Source organism: Micromys minutus (assembly GCF_963924665.1).
Source record: "Micromys minutus genome assembly, chromosome: 1".
NCBI classification, from domain to species: Eukaryota; Metazoa; Chordata; class Mammalia; order Rodentia; family Muridae; genus Micromys; species Micromys minutus.
In genome coordinates this window covers 130,237,707-130,258,750 of record NC_137969.1, presented here as the reverse complement: position 1 = coordinate 130,258,750, position 21,044 = coordinate 130,237,707, and the positions used below count along the sequence as shown (strand labels likewise).

Genomic DNA, 21,044 nt, shown 5'->3' with positions numbered 1-21,044 from the left:
TCGATACCAAGGTGCTTCGCAGCTACCATTAAATCAAAAACTCAGCCACCGAGGAGCCTTTTGCTTCCTCTCAGGTGGTTTCTCTTTTTAAATGTAGTTTTCTCTTGGAAGAGTTGAGCCTTCTAGACATTCTTGATTTGCTGAATCCGAGAAGAAGCTCGTGAGAACAGAGAGCAGAGAGCCCAGGCACATCTGCTGATGTCATGGTTTCTTCTGCCCCTGTCTCCTCAGTCTAGTGATCTAGTCTACTTGATAGCACTACTGACCACACTGTTGCTAGAAGACACCAGGACCTTGTCCTCGCACACTGGATGTTGTTAACAGAGCATTGCTCTGTTACTGAGAAGTCACTCTCCTGCAAGAGCCTGAGGCTTGGCCACTGAAGAGCCAGTCTCCTTGCTTCTAGTGTGGGCTGTGAGATGTGTTGGGACAGTTCTCCAGGTACCAGCTTCTCCATTACCCCTTTTCACAGCCATTTCCCATCTTCCCCAAGCATTGACCTCTTAGCTCTGCCCTGAGAATCCTGAAAGTCAGATTCTACACAGAACTTAATATTGTGTTCTTCATAGTGATAGCTAACATTTGTGTTTTTATGTTTTCAAATATCTCTTAAGTTGTTAAAGCTAAAACTCATAACATTTCTGCTACTTGTGAAGAGTTATGGGATTGTTGCATGGCCAGATTATAAAGCAAGCAAGGTCATGGAGAGATGGCTCAGCGGTTAAGAGTGTTGGCTGATACTCCAGAGGACCTGGGTTTGATTCCCAGCATCCCCTACAGTGGCTCACAAATATCTGTAACGCCAGTCTCAGGAGATCCAACGGCCCTCTCTGGCCTCTGTTGGAACTACATGACATGATATACAGATATATATGCAAGCAAAGCACCCATACACATAAAATAAAAGAGTAAAAGAAAAAAATTGAAAGGCAAGCAAGAAAAGAAGGAAGTTACAGGCTTTAAGCTAATGTCATACTGTGGGATATTTTATAACTGGGGCAGAAATGCCAACAATTCAAGCCAAGCATGGCACATTGAGTTGGTACCCATTGTAGGAGTGTGATTTATTTTTTTCTTAGGGTTTGGAAAGCTCAGCACTGACCTGTTTTTATTATTTATATTGGTTCCCTTGATGATAGGCAAACAGGCCTAACCTGGGGCCAACAGGACCAGCAGGAAATTTAGGTCACGGCTAGTTGCATTTTAAAAACTCCAGGTCTTAGGCTGCTCCATTCTGGTAACAGATTGATGCTAAGAGGACGCAGAGCTCGTAAATCATTAAAGGTGGCCAGATAGAGACAAATGGCTGGCGGGGTTGTTGGCCGCACACTTCCCAACTCCCTGTGGTGCTCTGTGGTGCTCTCAGAAGTCACTTGCCCCTCATTTCATGCAACTTAAGATCCTACTGGCCTGTTTACAGAAAACAGCCACTTAACTGGACAGCTCTGTCTGAAGCCCAGCATCACATCATTTCCCAAGAGATGGAGCAAACATTACAAAGCTTGTCTCCCCACCCCACACCCCCAACATCTGTGTGTTTTAAGCCAAACAGCCACTGAAGTTGTTCTTTCCATCTCTTCCCCAAATCAGTGCCTTTCCCTGTCCCCTTAGCCAAAGGGACAAGTGTCCCAGTGAGGTTACTCGATGAAACCTGTAAACCTTTTATGTTTTCCTGCTCTTGCTTTGGGTAAATGCTAATTTGTAATAAGAACTCTAAGCGAATGGCTCTGTTCTTCCCAGGATGCAGGAAGTGTGGCTGGGTGTAATAGCATTTTAAAAATGCATTGAGGCAAAATATAACATTAAAATGTACAGCTCGAAGAATTTTTACTAAGCAAAGACAGCTGTGTAATCACTACCCAGATCGGCCTGAAAGATTATCAGCAGTCCTAAAAGGTCTGCCTTCTCTGTCTGACCCCACTTCTTGTTGAGGGGACAGGACTGCTAAAACAGATTACTTTTCCATGGCGTCTGTAATTTACAGAAAGGGGATAATACAATGTTACTTTTCTGACTTTTTATGCAACGTTCTGTTTTGAGATTTATCCTTGATTTATAATATGGGTCATTCTTTCTCAGTACTCTGTTAAATCAGACTATCTTAGATTTTCCTTGCAGGCATATTTTGGGATGAGTTGTTTTATATATTTTTTTTTTTATTTATTTATTTATTTATTTATTTATTTATTTATTTATTTATTTGAGACAGGATCTCACTATGTCTCCCTGGCTGCCCTAGAACTCTATATAGACCTGGGTAACTGCAAACTCACAGAGACCTTCCCGTATCTTCTGCAGCATGGAGGATTAAAGGTGTATGTCACATGCTCGTCTCTGGGCATTTTTAATAGAAGAGAAAGCGTGTGGAACTTATCTTTAAAGCCACAGAGACAACACCATTTCTCAGTCTCTCAGAGTCACCCATTCTGCAGGCCCAAAAGGCCAGCTAGTTCCACAGCCCCAGATAGAGATTGCATTAGGCAAACACGCATGCAAGAGGTCACTGTCCTCACTGTCACACCTTCTGTGAACTGCTGTGACTTTCAGTTGTTCATTCTGTTAGTTACATTCTTTCCTGTCTGCCATTTCCTTTCTATGAGTATGCATGGTACTCCCCCCCAGTGTCTCTGTCTCTCTCTGCAGTGAGAACCACCTCTTTCTATGATCTGTTGTGTGAAAATCTTAAAGTAATTCTGAAGCTGTCTCTATTTTTCAGCCCATCAGCACACTGGGCTGGTGTGAATGTCACTGTGTTCCCAGTCCTGTGGCAACAATGCTCAAGCCTCAGTGTTTCTCATTTGCATTCTCGAGTTTCTCCCCATCATCCTCCTTCTACCTATGTCTCCGAGCTCTGCTCTCATCACTACAGCCCGAGTGATATTCTTGAAAGTAGATCAGATCACAGCAGTTCTCTACTCAGGGTCTCTGGGAATCAGAAGAAAAGTGAACGTTCCAGCAGCCGGCTGTCTGAGCAGCCCTGGAGGGTCTCCTCTTCCTGCCTCATCCCTGCTCATCCTTCCGTTTCCCTGCCTGAGAGCACTGAGCCGTCGGTATGACTCTCATCTTGTTACTTCCCACCCCAAGCCCATGCCATAGTCCCAGGCTACCACATTTAAGTTGGCTGCTTCCAGAGGCTGCTGCTATTCTGTGTTCTGACTTAAGAATTTGGTTCCTTCCTGTGCATATCTCTTCAGTGCATTACGTTCTTTTGCACTTAGAGGTAAGCATCCAGTGGGCACTGTTCGTTCATTCGTTTACTGGTTGTTATGTATATGAGAGATACAGAGAAAGGTTTGGAGAGAGAAGGGCAGAGATGGAGTGGGGGGGAGGTGGTATACCATGGCATACTTACAGAGAACAGGGCTTGCCTTGTAGGAATTGGTTCTCTCCTTTTACCACATGAATCCAAGGGATCAGTCTTGGGCCATCAGGCTTGGTAGCAAATGCCTTCACACACTGAGTCATCCTGCTAACTTGACACACAGAACACTGCTGTTTGTACGACACATGCTGTATGCTTAGTGAGATAGAACTTGAGGCCAGTTCTGTCTTACATCTAAGGTACTTTTGTATGACACCATCTGCCTGTAACTAGGGCTAGGGAGTGAGGTAAGCGTGGCACACTCACAGTCTGGTTTAATGTTTGTGGCTGGAAGTACCCAGGGCTGGGAGGAGGGCCCAGTGAATAATGTGCTTGCTACACAAGCATGAGGATTTGAGTTAGGATCTCCATGACTCAAGCATAAAAGCTGGCCATTCTTCTAATGGCACTACTGGGGAGGCAGGAGCAGTAGTATCCCTAGAGCTTTGCTAGTTAGTCAGCCTGGCCAATCAGCAGCCTCCACGTTAAGTGAGACACCCTGTTCCAAAAAGAAGAAAAGAAGAGAAAAGGGGAAAAAAAGGAAGGGAAAGAAGTGAGTGAGGAAGACATGTCCACTTTTTGCCTCCAAGTACACATGCACCAGCACATACATGTGCATACACAGATACATACATACATGTACCCATCATACACAAGCACATCAGCTCACTCACTCACCACCTGACCTCCTGAAAAAGTAACCTTCTCAACTAGAATTGCTTCTGAAAAAATAGCATTTGGGAGGTGTGAGATAGTCTGTAACTGTATGCTTACTTTATGTTTTTCCCCCTCTTAAAAGGGAATCGGAGATGGATAATGAAATTCTCAGTAAAGGACTGAAGAAGATAAAATAGTTTCTCTGGGATCAAAATCTGAGCAGATTTAGCTCAGAGCCAGAGGTTATAGAAGGAAAGTACATCCTATACAGAGAGAAGCACATGTGCAAACATGGGGACAAATGGGAATGGTGCAGAAGGTTTAACCACAATGCGCAGGAAAAGAATTGTGACTAAACAGCTGGGACTAAACAGTTAATAGGATGCCTGCCATCAAAAAGAACAAATAAGTGGGGTTCATTTTTGTTTTTTAATTCTAGATGAGTCAGATCATGGCTGGAAGTAATGATAGTTTCAACACAGGCAGTGGCTGAAGTATAGAGAAGATAGGATGTGCATGCCGGACCATCAGGGCTTCGTGACTATTGGGAGGACTCCAGCTCAGTTACAGACTCTCACTCAGTCTGCCGGGTAGAGGATGACAGCGCAGATCCAGAGCAGGAAGAGCTGGGTTGAAGGCACATTTAGCTCAAATGGTAACCAGATGTCATGGAAGCTAATAGTTGAGATGGATCTTGAGACCGAATGGAGAAAAGGGAAAGGGGAGTTCTATGCAAAGAGGTCACTATGTGCAGACACACAGAGACAGATAAAAATGTCTCAGAAGGTTCACCCACAGTCTATGAGGAAAAGATTTTAGCTGTAGTTCTATTGAGTTAATTTGCTGTTTACATGTCTGAATGGGGAAATCCAGTAGGCTGTTGGCGGGTTTGGAGCAAGGGAGAGAAATTTGAGTAGAGCTGATGCATGTATCAATTCTAACAGTTACAGTCAAGTAGAGGATGTCATACAGTGACTTGAGCAGGATTCTTTATTTCACTTTTCTACTATAGTCTAGAAATCTTTGAATGACCCTTTCTAGATGCAACTTAAATGCTGGGATCCATGGATTAACAAATATCATCAAAATCAACTTGAAAACTTGTTAGAGACAGCGTCTCCAGGGTCTATAGAGACAGCGTCACCAGGGTCCATAGAGACAGCCTCACCAGGGTCCATAGAGACAGGCTCACCAGGGTCCATAGAGACAGCGTCACCAGGGTCCATAGAGACAGCCTCACCAGGGTCCATAGAGACAGGCTCACCAGGGTCCATAGAGACAGCCTCACCAGGGTCCATAGAGACAGACTCACCAGGGTCTATAGAGACAGCCTCACCAGGGTCTATAGAGACAGCGTCACCAGGGTCCATAGAGACAGGCTCACCAGGGTCCATAGAGACAGGCTCACCAGGGTCCATAGAGACAGGCTCACCAGGGTCTATAGAGACAGGGTCACCAGGGTCCATAGAGACAGGCTCACCAGGGTCTATAGAGACAGGCTCACCAGGGTCTATAGAGACAGCGTCACCAGGGTCCATAGAGACAGGCTCACCAGGCTCCGTCTGAGACCTGATATCTTCAGCAGGAGTCTCAAGTCAATTATATACATGTTGTACTTGAGAAACTAGCCCAGGAAATCCATCTTCTTACCTTATTACTTGGCCCTCCTCTCCGAGAACATTGCCATAGCTGTCTTACCGTTTAAGCTATGGGGAAGGGAAAAGAACAGAAAAGAATGAATTTTATTTATGATGTTACTCAGATTATTAAATATAATATTTGCTATGTTAGTTGTTAAAACCGAAAGTTTAAACATTTCATTTGTTATTTTAAGATTAGAAATGCAATTATGTGTGGTAGTACAAACCTTTTATCTCCGCATTTGGGAGGCAGAGACAGGTGGGTCTCTTTGAATCTAAGGCCAGCCTAATGTACACAGTGGGTTCCAAGACAGCAAGAGTTACATAATAGAGAAACCCTGTCACAAGAGAGAGTCCATCACATGCTAGTTACATAGCAACCTCACGAGTGTAACTGTTTTAATAGAGGAGTGAGGCTGATGTCGGTTTGGGTTCTGAGTTTTACATCTCTGCTGACAGAAACCAGCAGACACTCAAATGTCCCTGCTTGCTGGCTGCCAGATGCTGGTTTGGAGAGAACATTAGAAGAGAATCCTTGGAGAAGGAATGTCTTGACAGCTCCTCCAGATGGCTATGGTTATTATATTTGATACCATATTTACCCTCTGCAAGTACTGATTTCTTAAAATCGTAATGTAGAATTGGAAATCATATCAATGAGCTCTTTATGATTTGGGTTTTTTGTTGTTGTTTGTTTTGTTTTTTAACACTAAAATAATTGGCCTTTCTTTTGGATGAACTTTTACCCTCTGTACCTGATTTCAGGAGCTTTGATTTATGAAAAAGTTACAGACCTTACAAATGTTCATTTTTTTTATTATGCAACTTTGAAAAACTGAATTCACATTTTAATGTTACTATTGGTCCTATTAGAAAAATCTGTAAGAATAGAGAATCTGGCAATAGCAGAGAAACGTTTTCCAAAACTTGAAGTTTTGCTTAGAAGTCAAGATTTTATCAGTTGTTTTCCTGGAAGAGCCAAGCTCATTTTGTTGTTACTGTTGTTGTTTTTCCCGTGATACAAGTCTTGCTGTATAGCCCAGGGTAGGCTGGTGTTAGATTGGATTCCTCCTGCCTCAGAGTCATGGGTACTGAAATGCTAGGTGTCTGCCACCATACCCAGAAATTCACTTGATTATCTGTTGCCAAATGCCCCATCCTTAATAACCACCATTTCTTTGTCATTCTTTCAAGTATCAATGACATTACACAAGACCAGCATTTAGTTCAGATTCCTCTTCATCATTTGCCAAGTGCTTCTTCTAGAGAGAAATCACTGTACAGACGATGGACTGGCTTACTCATCATTTTCATTTTGTCATATATACTATTAAAAATGTGGCTGACGTCTTTCCTCTTCCTTCTCCTCTACCCCCTCCCCCCACTTCCTGAGTCTCTCTAGAACTGAAATTGCAGGTATTTGGAGGTATTAGAGGACACCTATCCTCCCACAGGGCCACACCTTCTAATCCTTCTCAAGCAGTTCACCAACTGGGGACTAAGGATGAAAATACATGGACTTACGGGGTCAGTCTCGCTCCTGCGGGATCTGTCTGTCTTTACAACAAAACCTGTCAAGACACCTCACTGAGTAGTACTCATATGCTGGCAGCTAAATTCCAGCATGAGTTTTAGAGGGGACAACATTTAAAACTTCACACCCTAGCATAAGCAACTGCCCTTTCTCAGTGAGAGCTACATGCTCTAATATGGAGTTTCCCATTTTCAACATCACAGATTGCTTGCATTGATTCCCTATTGCTTCTGTAGCAAAGAACCACGAACCTCAAAACACACATATTTTTCCCTTTATCACTCTGTAGAACTTACTGTGTTAGCATTAAAGGTTACGAGGAAGTCTTCTTTCCCAGAGACTGTAGAGAAGGATGCTTCCCTGTGCTTTCCATTTCCATGACCTCTGTATTCACTGGCTTGCACCTCTCTTCAATCTTCAGGGACAGCACTGTTGCATCTCTGCATCATCTCATCGATGAGCAAAGCTGGAAAAAGTCCTCGCCTTTAAGAACCCCTGAGGTTGGTCCTACTCAAATAATGTAGGCTCATTGCCTCATCTAATGATCTGCAGTGTTAGAGCTTGACCTTACAATGCTCTCCATTGTACAACGTTTTGTCTTTCATGAGACTTCAGCTTAGGACCTTGGTTTTTAACCTGTGGGGTCATGACCCCTCTGGGAGTCGAATATCAGATATCCTGTATATCAGATATCTACCTTATGGTTTATAACAGTAGCAAAATTACAGTTATGAAGCTGCAAAAAAAATAATTTTATGATTGGGGGCATCTCTACAACATGAAAAACTGTATTAACAGTTCACAGAAGGTTGAGAACCACTGCTTTAGAAGATGGAGCCTGGTTTGCAGAAGTCACTAGATGTGGACCCCTGAAGGTAATAACTACCATGAGTTTCCACTTGCCTTTGGCAGTTCCTTGTTAGCTGAGTGTGACTAGCCTGTAACACAGGTTTCCACTGTCACAGGGTGACCACACCTTCTGCTGCCATACCTTCTCCAATGGGATAAACAGAGACACTTTAAAACCACCAGCTGAAAGGAAGGTTTACAACCTTGAGCTGCTTTTGCCACAGCCACGTAAAGTGGTTAGTATAAAAAATTGATACCAGGCAAGCAGGGCTGCTGCTGGAATAAACTTGATCATATGGTTCTAGTAAGGCCTTTGACCTGGCTTTCAGGGGAAGTATGGAGTAGTTTGGAGGTATGGGAGTTGAAGAAGCTTTTAAGAGTGTTATAACTTTTTTGTTTTTCTTTTGTTAAGGTGTGTGTGTGTGTGTGTGTGTGTGTGTGTGTGTGTGTGTGTGTGTGTAAGAGAGAGGGGGAAAGAGAGGGACATATATGTGTGTGTGTAAAAGAGTTATATAAGTGTGAAAATGGTGTGTGTGTGTGTGTAAGAGAGAAGGGGAGGGAGAATTTTGTGTGTGTGTGTGTGTGTGTGTGTGTGTGTGAGAGAGAGAGAGAGAGAGAGAGAGAGAGAGAGAGGGAGAGAGAGAGGGAGGGAGAGAGAGAGATATCTGTATGTGGGAAAGAGTTGTGTATGTATGAGACTGTGTGTAATTGTGTTTTTGTGACTGTGTGTGAACTATGCATGTGCTTGTGTATGTGTGTCAGTGCCTGAGCAGGCCATAAGATGATACCACAGTCACTAAAGATGGAGTTGCAGGTGGTGGTGAGCCATCTGATATGGGTGCTAGAAACCAAACTTGGGTTTTCTGGAAGAGCAGTGCACTGGCTGGTTCTGTGTCAACTTGACACAAACTGGAGTTATCACACAGAAAGGAGCCTCCCTTGAGGAAATGCCTCCATGAGATCCAGCTGTAAGGCATTTTCTCCATTAGTGATCAAGGGGGAGGGCCCAGCCCATTGTGGGTGGTGCCATCCCTGGGTTGGTAGACCTGGGATCTATAAGAAAGCAGGCTGAGCAAGCCAGGGGAAGCAAGCCAGCAAGTGACATCCCTCCATGACCTCTGCATCAGCTCCTGCTTCCTGACTTGCTTGAGTTCTAGTCCTGACTTTCTTTGGTGATGAACAGCGATATGGAAGTGTAAGCTGAATAAACCCTTTCCTCCCCAACTTGCTTCTTGGTCATGGTGTTTGTGCAGGAATAGAAACTCTGACCAAGACAAGCAGTAAGTGTTCTTAAATCGCAGAATAGTCTCTTCAGCCCCTGGGTGCTTTTCTTAAGGGCTATTCTGAAGGGTGTCCATTAGACCAAACTACCAATAAAAATGCAGAGAGTAAGGTTTGTTTATGTTGTGATATGGTTACTGTTTCCTACTTTTTGCCTGGCTTATAGCAAGAGTCAAGAGCAAAAGCAGAGCAGAAAGCTTTGAAAAACATGGTACCTGGCAGAGGAAGGAATATAGAATTACAGTTGTGGGCAGGGCAGCTGTGAGTAACTGTGAGGCTTCAGCCCATTGCACAGAAGTGCACACTTTGCACTGGGGAATAGCAAATGTTTCTTCAAGGCAAGACCTCACAGATTGAAAGCCCAGGCTACTGAGAGTCTGAGCATCTAAACCTTGGAAACCGTCTCTCTGGGAAGCCGTTTCCTTTGGAATCCAGGCAGAAAAGATTATGGTTTGACTCCAAAGTCCCCAACAGACTGGTGCTTCGGATCTAAATCTTCAGCTTATGTGACTGTTCTGAAGACAGTGGAGGTGTGGGGAGGTGAGGCCTCCTCAGCAGCGATTGCTCACTAGGAAGAGGTTTTACTGGCCTGTGTTCTGGCCTGAGGTCCTCCTTTCCGTTTGCCACACTGTGAACAGCCTTTGCCTCAGGCTGATGCCAGGGATTGAGCTACTCCTGCTGTCTTGCTTTCTCAAACACTGAAATCTTTCTGAAACTTTAAGCTGTAATAAACTGTCCTCTTTTATGCGGTTTCTAGAAAGCGTTGTAATCGCAGCGATGAAAGTGTGACAGAGACTTCATCACATCTGGAAAGCTTCTGTGCCACATGTGGTAAGAGCCACAGACTGCAGGAAGTGGGACGTTATTCTGCCTCTCCTACCTCTTGTGGATGTACACAAAACACTTATTGGAGGGAGGATCCTACCCTATAATTATTTCTTAGAGCTTTGCTCCTCCCTCATAGTGGATGCTGGCTCTTTACAACCCAGGTGGCATGTGCCTGTATCAGCATTTGGATGTTTCCAATGCAAATGCCAACACCTTAAAGGGACTTTCCTAAGACATGGCTGTTCATTCCTCCTCCCACTCACCTCTTAGAGACTTGTATCCTGGGTCTTGCTTTGTTCTTTGTTCTTTAAAATAATTTTTATAATTAATTAAATAATGTACTTTCAGTCTGTGTATCTGTTTGTACATGTGTTGATATACTTGAGTGTATCAATGAATTATTTTACAGTTTTGCATTCTGCCTGGGGTGTACAGAAGGAAACTCAGATTTCTTCAGAAGTTATTGGAAATAACAGATTAGATTTGATTATGGCAGGTACTGTGTGGAAGCAGAGTATTTGGGCACTTTCAAAGACTTCTAATGCCGTGTCTCTCCAACCTGCACACGCTGGCTGACAGGATTGCTGTGTAGAGTTCTCTGCTGGTGGCTTGGGGTTTGTTGAGTGTCTGCAGGTTCCACTCCCAGATGAGTAGCTAGGGCCGGCCTGAACCAGCCCAGACCAGCCTGGACCAGCCTGCTGCCATATGGAATATGGTCCTCATGCCAGAACTGAGACCAGCTCTTGACTTCACAGCCAGCTTTTCTAAGGACAACAGACCTTTAAAGAGGGCCTTTGTAAGCAGTTGCTGGGGACTGATTCAAGAATAACAAGAACCCAGACTGCAGAAATAACAAAATGCTTTGTCACCCTAGTTACAGCTCAGGTCCTCCACCTCCTACTAGTAGAGCTACTTCTGTAAAAAGGAATGGGAAACTTAATCCCAGTTACTTTACAAAGAAGCCATTTTTAAAAAGCCCTCTTCAGCCATGGTTGGCTGTGCTTGTCTCTTCAATAGCAACATTTAGTACCATTTGATTTCCTTTGGCCTTTCACTGACTATTGCAGGAAAGCCCCATGAGTGGGTTTTACATTCCGTGTCTGTGGGCTGCCTCTCCCTCCTCTGAGATTGCCAAAGAGGTGTTCCTAAAATACAAGTCATTTCCATACCAGCTTTCTTAACTAGTCCTCCAAGAAAGGAGAGCACAGGGCCCTGAGTGGTGGCAATAGAATCGAAGATCACATGACAGATGCTGCTGTGTGACTAGAACAACCTGGTGAAGTGTGACCATTATTGTGTATCCTAAATGCTATCAAATGTGTTTTTGCAATATTAGCCCACAGGAAACAGAGTCACCTTGGGCTTGAGTCTACATGAAGACTATCCTGTCGTGGGGGTGACTTCATTTTCAAAGCAGAGTGGTTGAACCAGTATAATACAGTCTAATACATAAGTGTGTGCCTATGTAATACAGTCTAATACATAAGTGTGTGCCTGTGTAATACAGTCTAATACATAAGTGTGTTCCTGTGTAATACAGTCTAATACATCAGTGTGTGCCTGTGTAATACAGTCTAATACGTAAGTGTGTTCCTGTGTAATACAGTCTAATACATAAGTGTGTGCCTGTGTAATACAGTCTAATATATAAGTATGTGCCTGTGTAATATCGTCTGATACATAAGTGTGTTCCTGTGTAATGGGACTACTGAATATTCAGGCATTTTTATTTCATAAATGGGGAGGTTGAGATTTGGAATGTTAGACAATTTCTCCAAGATCATACAGCTTGTGGCACAGGTCCTTTCCAATACCACTTTATCCACACACACACACACACACACACACACACCCTGTTACTCCTGCTGAAATTCTTTCTTTTGCTTTAAAGAGACTTCAATTTAGGGAGTCTCTGATCTTTTCTTTCTCCTCATGAGGAGAAGCAGGCATCAGAAAGCAACCAACAGGCCAGGAGAGATGGCTTGGTGGTTAAAAGTGCTGGCTGTTCTTCTGGAAGACTTAACTAAGTTTTGTTTCTAGCACCTACATCAGGTGGCTCCCAGTTACTTCTAACTCCAGCTTCAGGGTATCCACTAACCACTACCCTCTTTAAATAGGTTCTAGGGTTTGAACTCAGGTCCTTGTGTTTGCAAGGCAGGCACTTTATCGAGGAGCCATCTCTCCAGCCCTAGTTCAATCACATTTCCATCAATTTGAATGGATGGATATTTCTTGAGTACTTTAGGTTATATGAAAATACTACCTTATGTTGTTAAAATCATTCCATCTGTGGTCAACTGGAAAGGCCTTGCTACATTCCTTCTTTTTTCCTTCCCTCGCTCTCCCTCCTTCCCCCTTCTCCTCTCCCTTCTTCCTTCCTCCTCCCCCTCCCCTTTTTCCTACTTCTCCTTCTCCTTCCCCTCCATTCCCTCCTCCTTTTCTTCTCCTTGCATGTCTTTATTTTTAGGCACTATAGGATTTTCCAGTCCTTTTATGATTTTCTTCCATATCCTAGGTATCAGCCATGTCTTTGGAGATCCCTAGTTTTTGTTGTTGTTTTTACTGAAGGAAGATGTCAGAAATTAGGATATGGGTGTGTTCATTGTCAATGAGGTGACATGGTTCTTAGATCATCTCAGGGTCTCATTGTTCTTTCTGGTATTTTTCTGAGTAGGTAAGGATGAGTATGCCTTTTGTTCTCAGTAAATGGAGAGCCTGGGATAATGTGCTCCCAGCTCTGCATGCTCTACTGATATCACACCATTTGGACAGGAAATGTTAAGGGGACTATATAAAGGAACAGTCACAATTGGAATTAGGTTTTCACAATAGAACTTTTTTTTTAAGCTTTTTTTTTTTTTTTAATATGAATGCACTGACCTGTCTTCAGACACACCGAAAGAGTGCATTGGATCCCATTACATATGGCTGTGAGCCACCATGTGGTTGCTTGGGATTGAACTCAGGACCTCAGTCAGTGCTCTTAACCGCTGAGCCATCTCTCCAGCCCACAATAGGGTATTTTTATTCTCCCATATTTCTCACATCTTTGTAACTGTCTACTGTTCTTGGCTTTGTGTCACAGTCAACTATTGACTTCTTGCAATGCTTGAAGCATATTTTAGATATAATCTTATTGGTCTATGCAGTGGAAGTGTGTTTATGTCTCTAATAAGATATTTTTCTCTCTAGCATGTATCAAAGACCAGAGACTTAGAAATACAGGCCCAAGGAGCAGGTGCCAGCAAATGCACTCTAACAAATGAGTCTCCTGCCTGATCCATATTTTAGAGTCTTCTTTTAAAAAAGCTTCCTGCTCTTAGGGAAGAATCATAGGCTCCTCCAGGGTAGGCATGTTGTATATTTACCTGATTATTTGGGACTGGAATTGGTGCTTTGGAGTGACTGACCCTCCTTGAGTGGATGTGAGGCCAAGAGCTCTTTTGGGATGGCTTTTTGTTTTTTTTTTTTTTTTTTTCAACAACCATCAGCTGTCTGCTACGTTTAGTTTAAAGGAAGCATCTCTACAGCATTTTTGGCTCCCGTGTCACTTGCTAACATGGCTTCTCCTGTATAAAAGAGTGAGTAACCATGTGCACTTAGGAAATTTGTCTCCCCATCTCCCTTCCCTGCTTCCCTTTCTTCAGTAGCACGGGCCTCCTTGTTTACAGCATTTACATCCTCAGCTTCTCAGCCCTGTTTCCCTATGGCATAAACTATGAGAGCAGAGGAACCATAGAGCACAGTAGGTGTTCAGGGAACACTTATAAATGAATGATGGAAATGGAGCACAGTAGGTGTTCAGGGAACACTTATAAATGGAAGTTTCAAGTTCAGATAATTACTCTTTAATTAGAATATGAATACTAGTGGGTTTTTTTTTTTTTTTTTACCTAGAACTGCAAGGTTTGTGCTGTTGATGTATGTAGTTTTTGGTATGCTCCAGTCCCTAATCACTGCAGTGAGGCAGTGCTCTTATCACGTGGAAAGAATCTTGAAATTCTCTTCTGAGCGTCACTTAAGAAGTTGGTGGACAAACTAAAACCATTATTATTATTATTATTATTATTATTATTAATTATTATTATTAATTATTATTATTATTATTGTTATTATTATTATTATGCTAACTTGATGTGGTAGACTGGAGAGATGGCTCAATGCTTCGAGCACTGACTGCTCTTCCAGAGGTTCTGGTTTGATTCCCAGCTCCCATATGGAGGCTTACTACAATCTATCACTCCTGTCCCTGGAGAGCAAAAGCCTTTTCTGGCCTCTACATGTACATGGTGCACAGACATGTTGCACAACATCCATACACATAAAAATAAATGAAGAAAAATGTAAAATTATGAATTTAAAAATTGAAGTGAATTACCTTTAAATTCATCAAAAGAAATCTCAAACCTGTCCTCAGTGAGGTTACCCAACTTAAGCTATTATTCTACTTACAAGGTTTAGCAGGAAATGCCCTTTATGCTATAAAATATTCTGACCAATGTTTGCCAATGGAGCACACATCAAGGACATCCTGTAAGACCATGACTCCTTTAAAGGAGCCCCAGCTCTCATTTGAATACGTAGACTATGTTAAAGGAACATTACCATCTATTCTACTCTATAGATTCTGTTTAAAGAGCATTAGCATTCATTTGAATAGATAATTTACCAGGTTTGTTTTTGTATTACTTTACTTGTTTGTTTAAGATTTCAAGTTTTCAATGTGCTAGTTTTTTTTTTTTTTTTTTACAGAGCTGGGTATCAAACAAGGGGCATGTGTGGTCTAGGTCAGCATTCTGCGTCTGAGCTACAGCCCAGCCTGCTGAACCACTTACATTTTATTAAAATAGAAAAAAAAAAAAAAAAAACAATCTTCTTTGCTCAAGTCACAATAAGGTCTTTGTCAAAGGGCCTAGAACTTCACCTGCCATTTTATAAAATGGGTTTTTTTCAGAATAATGCCAGACTTCTTTTAGCATTCTGTCCAGGATTGATACATGCAGACATGAAAGAGTGTAGTCACCAGTCACAGACACTTTGCAAGCCACCTTTGTACTAGTGTTCATCCCAAGTTATGCGCTGATGGATCTTCCTATCGTTGCTTCCATTTCAGAGCCTTGGGGATTCAACCATGGCTGGTGTGCTAAATCAGCTGCTACCTATGATTAAGTCCTCAAGCCAGAGAACCAATGATGACTACAGCCCTGAGGAACTGCTTGTCCTCCTCATATACATTTACTCTGTCATTGGAGAGCTGTCACTGGGCAAAGACCTGGGAGAAGTGGAAGAACAGGTGAAGAAAGCATTGGCCCGTGTCTTCTCTGAGGAGTCTGAGCTGTCCCCTTTGCTGCAGAAAATCACAGGTGAGGTTGGAGCATCACTATGGAGCAAACCCTGTGAGTGCACAGGGTTCAGTGCAGCGTGGTGCAGGAGGAAGAGGGGCCTGTCTCCAGCCACCGGCAGGACCAGGCTGTCTTTCCAGTAGATTCCTTTTCTAGGAGCTGTAATGGAAGGGTCTGCCTAGTGCTTATCACAATTCATGGTTGTTGGTGTTAAAGGCCTAGTTAAATAGCAAAATATTCAGAGAAAAAATATTTTATTTTGTAAGGGGTTACATACACAGTGTCACAGGATTAGAACTGGCCATTTCAGGAGTTTAATATTATTTTGAGACTGTTATTCTTCATTTGAATTATAGTTAATTAGTACTATCCAAAATTACATTGTAGCATCCTAGTAAAGTAGGTTGTGCTAGTTTGGGGCGGGGCATCAACAACTGTTTGACACTATAATGACCCACCTCCAGTAAGAGCTATGCTCTCTCTTACTCATGAAGGCATCCATATATAGTGTGTTAACTCATTTTAGGTAATTTACATTTTCTGTAAAGCTAATTTAATTGGTATATGTCATGGCTAGAAGTTATTGAAGCTTATACGTAAAGCACAAATACTTCTAAAGCAGTCCAAGCTCCCTTTTGTTCGTGTGTGTGTGTGTGTGTGTGTGTGTGTGTGTGTGTGTGTGTCTATCTGTCTGTCTGTCTGTCTGGTCATCTTGTTGTAGGGAGTATGGGGACTTCTCTGATGCAGGCCATGGTGCTGGAGATCTCAGTGTGTTTTATTTTGTGCCTACTTCTGACCTTCCCCGTTGCTGGTTCTGGAGACTAAACCCTGATGAGGTGGAAACCTTGTTCACTTCCCACAGACAGGAAGAATTTCCTTGCCTAGCATGCAACCTGTTTGCCAGCTTATAATCAACTTAAGTAAAACTTGTGGAATCTGTTGCCACTTTGTTAAGTATAGCACTATCTGCCATTACGTGTGTTTATTTTGCTGGAAATAAATATTGACTTAGAATGGTTTAATATGGTTTATACAATGCTTAGAACAGAGCTTTGATTTAAAGTAAAATTGGATGCTAGGAGAATTTCATTGGAAACTATGTTTAAATGAGCAGCTCCCCAGATGGACAGCAAGGCTAGTGTGTATGCACTAGTTATGGTTGTTTGGGTAGGCTTTACAACATCTGGATGTTAGTAATGCTTTAGGAATACTCTCTCAAGGTGCTCATTAACCCGGAGTTCATTTTTTATTAGTTTCTTTACACTTGCTCAGGATATTGCATTTTTATGCTTTGAGAACAAGTCTGTGAATTCATGTTTGTATAAGAAAACATTGTTAACTCAAAATTTACCAATCAAAAAAAAAAAAAAAAACAAATTGTAAAAAATTTTGCCTAGTTTTGCCCAAACTTTTATTTTATAATATTAAACATACCTTTTTACCAATATTAACTTTAACCAATATTAACTTTAGATATTTAGTAGAAGTGGTATTTAGCATGTTACTTTGACATATTTCTACTAATCACTGAAACATACACACACAGAGTCAGTCTCTCTCTCTCTCTCTCTCTCTCTCTCTTTCTCTCTCTTAACTTCTGTAGTCATTCGAAGGACTATATAGCCCTCAAGATAGATTTGTAGCTGATTAGTATGGACATATTTTTATTAAGTATGTTGGGAACTCAAATGCCCTAAAAAAGGGTTTATATTTCCAGATGCTACTAAGGAAAATGTATCATTTATATATCAGCGTGAAAACCTAGTCACAGTGTTGGGGTAATGGTGATTCACTTCTGTAAGGAGGGGCTACTTCAACCTGTATCTAAAGAATAAATCATATTTCAAATATACTTAGTATCTTGTAACAAGGCCACTGGCTTTCATAGGGAAAGCCAGTTCTTCATTCTGTGTTTATGTGACTCCAAGGTTTAGTCTTAGCTATTTTGCCACTGAGTAGCAGGAATTATTTGGTTCTGGTGCATATTCTATGGTTAGTCAAATATTTTTTAAAAAATTTGAAAATAAGTAGTTGAGAAAAGAATTCTGCATCGACTGCTTTACTGACATATCTGTTGACAGGATGACAAAGGGACTGTCCCTTCTCTGTTAAGGACTTCACCAAGCTGTCTTTTCTCCATTGCTAGTTGACAGAAGTAGCATTTGACTTTAGGCTTTGTGGATATGAAGCCCATGTCTTTAAACATGAGATGCAAAACCTGCTTCCAGCTCGTGTAACGGCTGCATCCATTGCATGCAGTAGCTTAGGCTTGCTCACCCACAGTGCCTTGTGCTGTGCACGCCCGGTCACTTCATCACACACTCTTGTGCTTAGTATCTTAGCCATTGCCCTGGCTTTTATCTACCTATATTACCGAGCTGTAACATGTTTGCCATACCTCCCTATTTTCCACATGCATCCTCTTTTCTCTGCATTGTAATAAATCATTATTATAGTCATACAAGTCTACTGGTTGCCTGTCTTTTGGAAGCAAGAGTAACAAACTTTAATTTTGCTTATTTCATTAATACCTCTTGACAGTAATTGGCCATTTTAAAATCCATATTTTCTTTTATCTATTCATTATGTAATTTGTTTTTGACAGTTTCTTTTATGTCCCACTACTCTTCCCTTGTATAGGAAAGATAATAAGAACCTACGATTGATAAAACAAAACAAAAGCTGAAAGTGTTGGTCAATGGCAGCATACTATTTTCTTTTTTATCTGCTTTCCTTTTCATAGCTCCATTCCCGGGAGCTCTAGAGTGGCGAGCAGATCCTTTCTATGTGTGCACAATAACTAGGGTTGGCTTTCCAGTGCTGGGGGTGGGGAGCTGGGAGGAGAGAGCTGGTCGGGTCATGCTTCCTCCACCCTGCTAAGTTCAAAGAGGTATGAGTTTCTGTGTCCTCCAGTGTTTGCCTGCCAGCCACAAGAAAAATAAAGGAAAGCCATTTGAACTGTCTTCGGAGAATGAAATCCAATGCAGATTTTGAACTGGATACTTGGAAGTTCCCTGTCCTTGAGTGTGACACTGAACAGCAATGCCCGTGGTGCTCACCTGGCATTTTGCTGAGCATAAAGTGGTGTTCTTTATGAGAAATTGTACTGGGGCCTCTTGGAGTTGTAAACAAATGATTTCCATAGCATTTGTCACATAGGGTTGAGCTCCTATGTGTAGGAGCTGGTGAACCAGTGAGAGGTACAGCTCAATATATCTGCTGCCTGTTAGGAGCAAACCAGGGATTAGAACAGGACGGCGGCGGCCATGAGTCTGGAAGAAAGACAAAGCCTGTATATTCTTTTAGAGTAAACATTTTAAAGAATAAAGACACATTATCCGCGCATATTAAATGAGTTTTAACATGGTTTCCAGCCCTCCTTTGTGTTCTTTTGTACTCTTCTACCCGCCCCTAGAAATTTACTCTTACTCACTTCGCCCACTGAATGCCTCCATGAGAATTCCTCTCCTGTTCCCAGCAGTTATCATGACTGCTTGTTCATTCATCTCTCCCTGCATTTTCATAGCGCCTTTAAAGGCAAGTTCATAAGGGCAGTAGTTCTGTTTAGTTCCGTTTACTGCAAAGTGAGAGAATGAATAATTGAGAATATGTCAAAATTCTGCAATTCAAGCTTGAGGCACGGCAAAACGGTAGAAACAGTAATTTATGGTTAAACGTATTTTACTCCCGTGCGATACTATGAGATTCAGGTTTGGTGCCATTTCCTCAGTGTTTGCTGCACTAGGAGAACCTAACAAAGGAGGACTTGCTTTTCTCTGAGAGATTAGGAATGTTCTCCTTGAGTGTCCCGAAGCTACAGTCCTATCGTAGTTTTGAGATAGGGGCGTCTCCAGAGACAGTCTGTCTAAGGGTTTAGAGGGGAAGCGAAGAGAGGTGAAGGGAAAGGCCGTGCAGAAGGCGCGTCTGTATCCCCACCGTCATTGCTATCAGGAAACAGTAGTTTCCTTGAAAGCTTCACCCCAAAACATCGGAGTTTTCTTTAGCGGAATGTGGGGTGGACGGTGGGCAGAAACTTGTATTTGCCACAGGTGTCACTTGTACACATGTCTGGCAGGAAATTCTAAAGCAAGATGATGGACTTTAAGGTCAAATAATGACCTAAATGACCCTGTTTTATTCTTAGGAGAGTGAAATTGGTTTTTATTGCAAACACTAAAATATTGTCAAGGGCTGACAGGATATACTATTTTAATTTATAAGTATTGATTGAACCATCTTTTTATTTAGCATTATTATTCTAAGTTCCCCAAGCGTAAAAACCTTGGGGCAGCAGAAGCATTAAGTGTGGAGGCTCTGAACACAGGACTTGGTGCAAGGATGTCTGTGTTCTGACTCTTAATACTTGTGGACCTAATTTAACCTTACAGATTCTCAGTCTCTTCATAAATAGTCAGAACCCATGCACTGAAATGGCTAACGTGCCTGACATAGAACCTAATGTAAAACGTGTCCTCATCACTGTGTATGAATAACGAATTTCATTGCTGATTTGAGTCTGACCAAATAGGATTCCTAGAGATAGGATTCGGTGTGAGACAGTGACAGCAGCATGAGGCCCGATAATCCTAGGTAGTAAAAGTGTGGTGTTATATAGCTCTCATGTGCAGCTCTCTAGGATGAACAGCAAAGGATACACAGTAAGAATCTATAAACTTGCACGTCTAATAAACATACCCTAGGCATCTCAGCTCCAGTGAAGTACATCCCCAATGCTAACTTCTCTTGTTTATCCACAAATGCACTACCAGTTTTTCAAGCATGCTCTGGGATGGAAGACAAAACTCTATCTAAACAAAAACGATAGAGCTTCAGTCTTCACAGTTTTCACTGTCAGTAGCCACTGCTGTAGAGGCGTGAATGAGAATGTCCTCCACAGGTTATGTGTTGGAACCCTTAGTCCCCAATTGGTGGTGCTGCCTGGGAAGTTTGTAAAAGTGTGGCCTTGTTGTAGGGAGCTTATTTCTGGGGATGGCCTTTGAGGTTCCAAAGCCTCATGGAAGTGCTCAGCATACTTCCTATCTGCCATGCCTGCCTGCTGCCCTGGCTCCGAGCTGTAATGGCAGTAGACTTTTATACCCCCAGGACTTTAAATCCAATGAACCCTCTCTTTTATAAGTGCTTTTTGGTCATGGTGTTTTACCCCAGCAATGGAAAGGCATCTAAGATAGGTTGCTTTCACCAGTAAATCCACACACACTCCTGGAAGGTTTTGTAGTTGCCTAGCTTTTTATGCCTAGGGTTCAGAAGGCACAGCACCTATCACTATGTTAGACACAGAACTTGCAGCCGAGGTCCACCAGATAGAAGCACTTCAGGGATCATCTAGAAACAATGCTACTCCTTGCATATGAACACATACATATTTGCAGGTCTACTGTGATCTATTAAACCTTTTCCTCAAGTTTGTGGAAGGATGTTCTTGGAAAACATGAAGCATTTCAAACAGAGTTGTAAAAGAAAAAGAGGTATTATGAGTTTCTCCTTTGAGATTTCTTTTACTGTCACACCTGTATCCTTTCTTCATCTCATAG

The 21,044-nt window shown here is 42.2% G+C and overlaps 1 protein-coding gene across 1 annotated transcript in view; it reads left to right on the top strand.

Moving 5' to 3' along the window:
- Positions 1 to 21,044, top strand: part of SCFD2 (sec1 family domain containing 2) — a 293,361-nt gene that overhangs the window by 97,066 nt on the left and 175,251 nt on the right. The window contains 1 exon segment of the mRNA XM_080936728.1: positions 15,264 to 15,513. Within this exon segment, the coding sequence (XP_080792854.1) occupies positions 15,264 to 15,513 (250 nt within the window).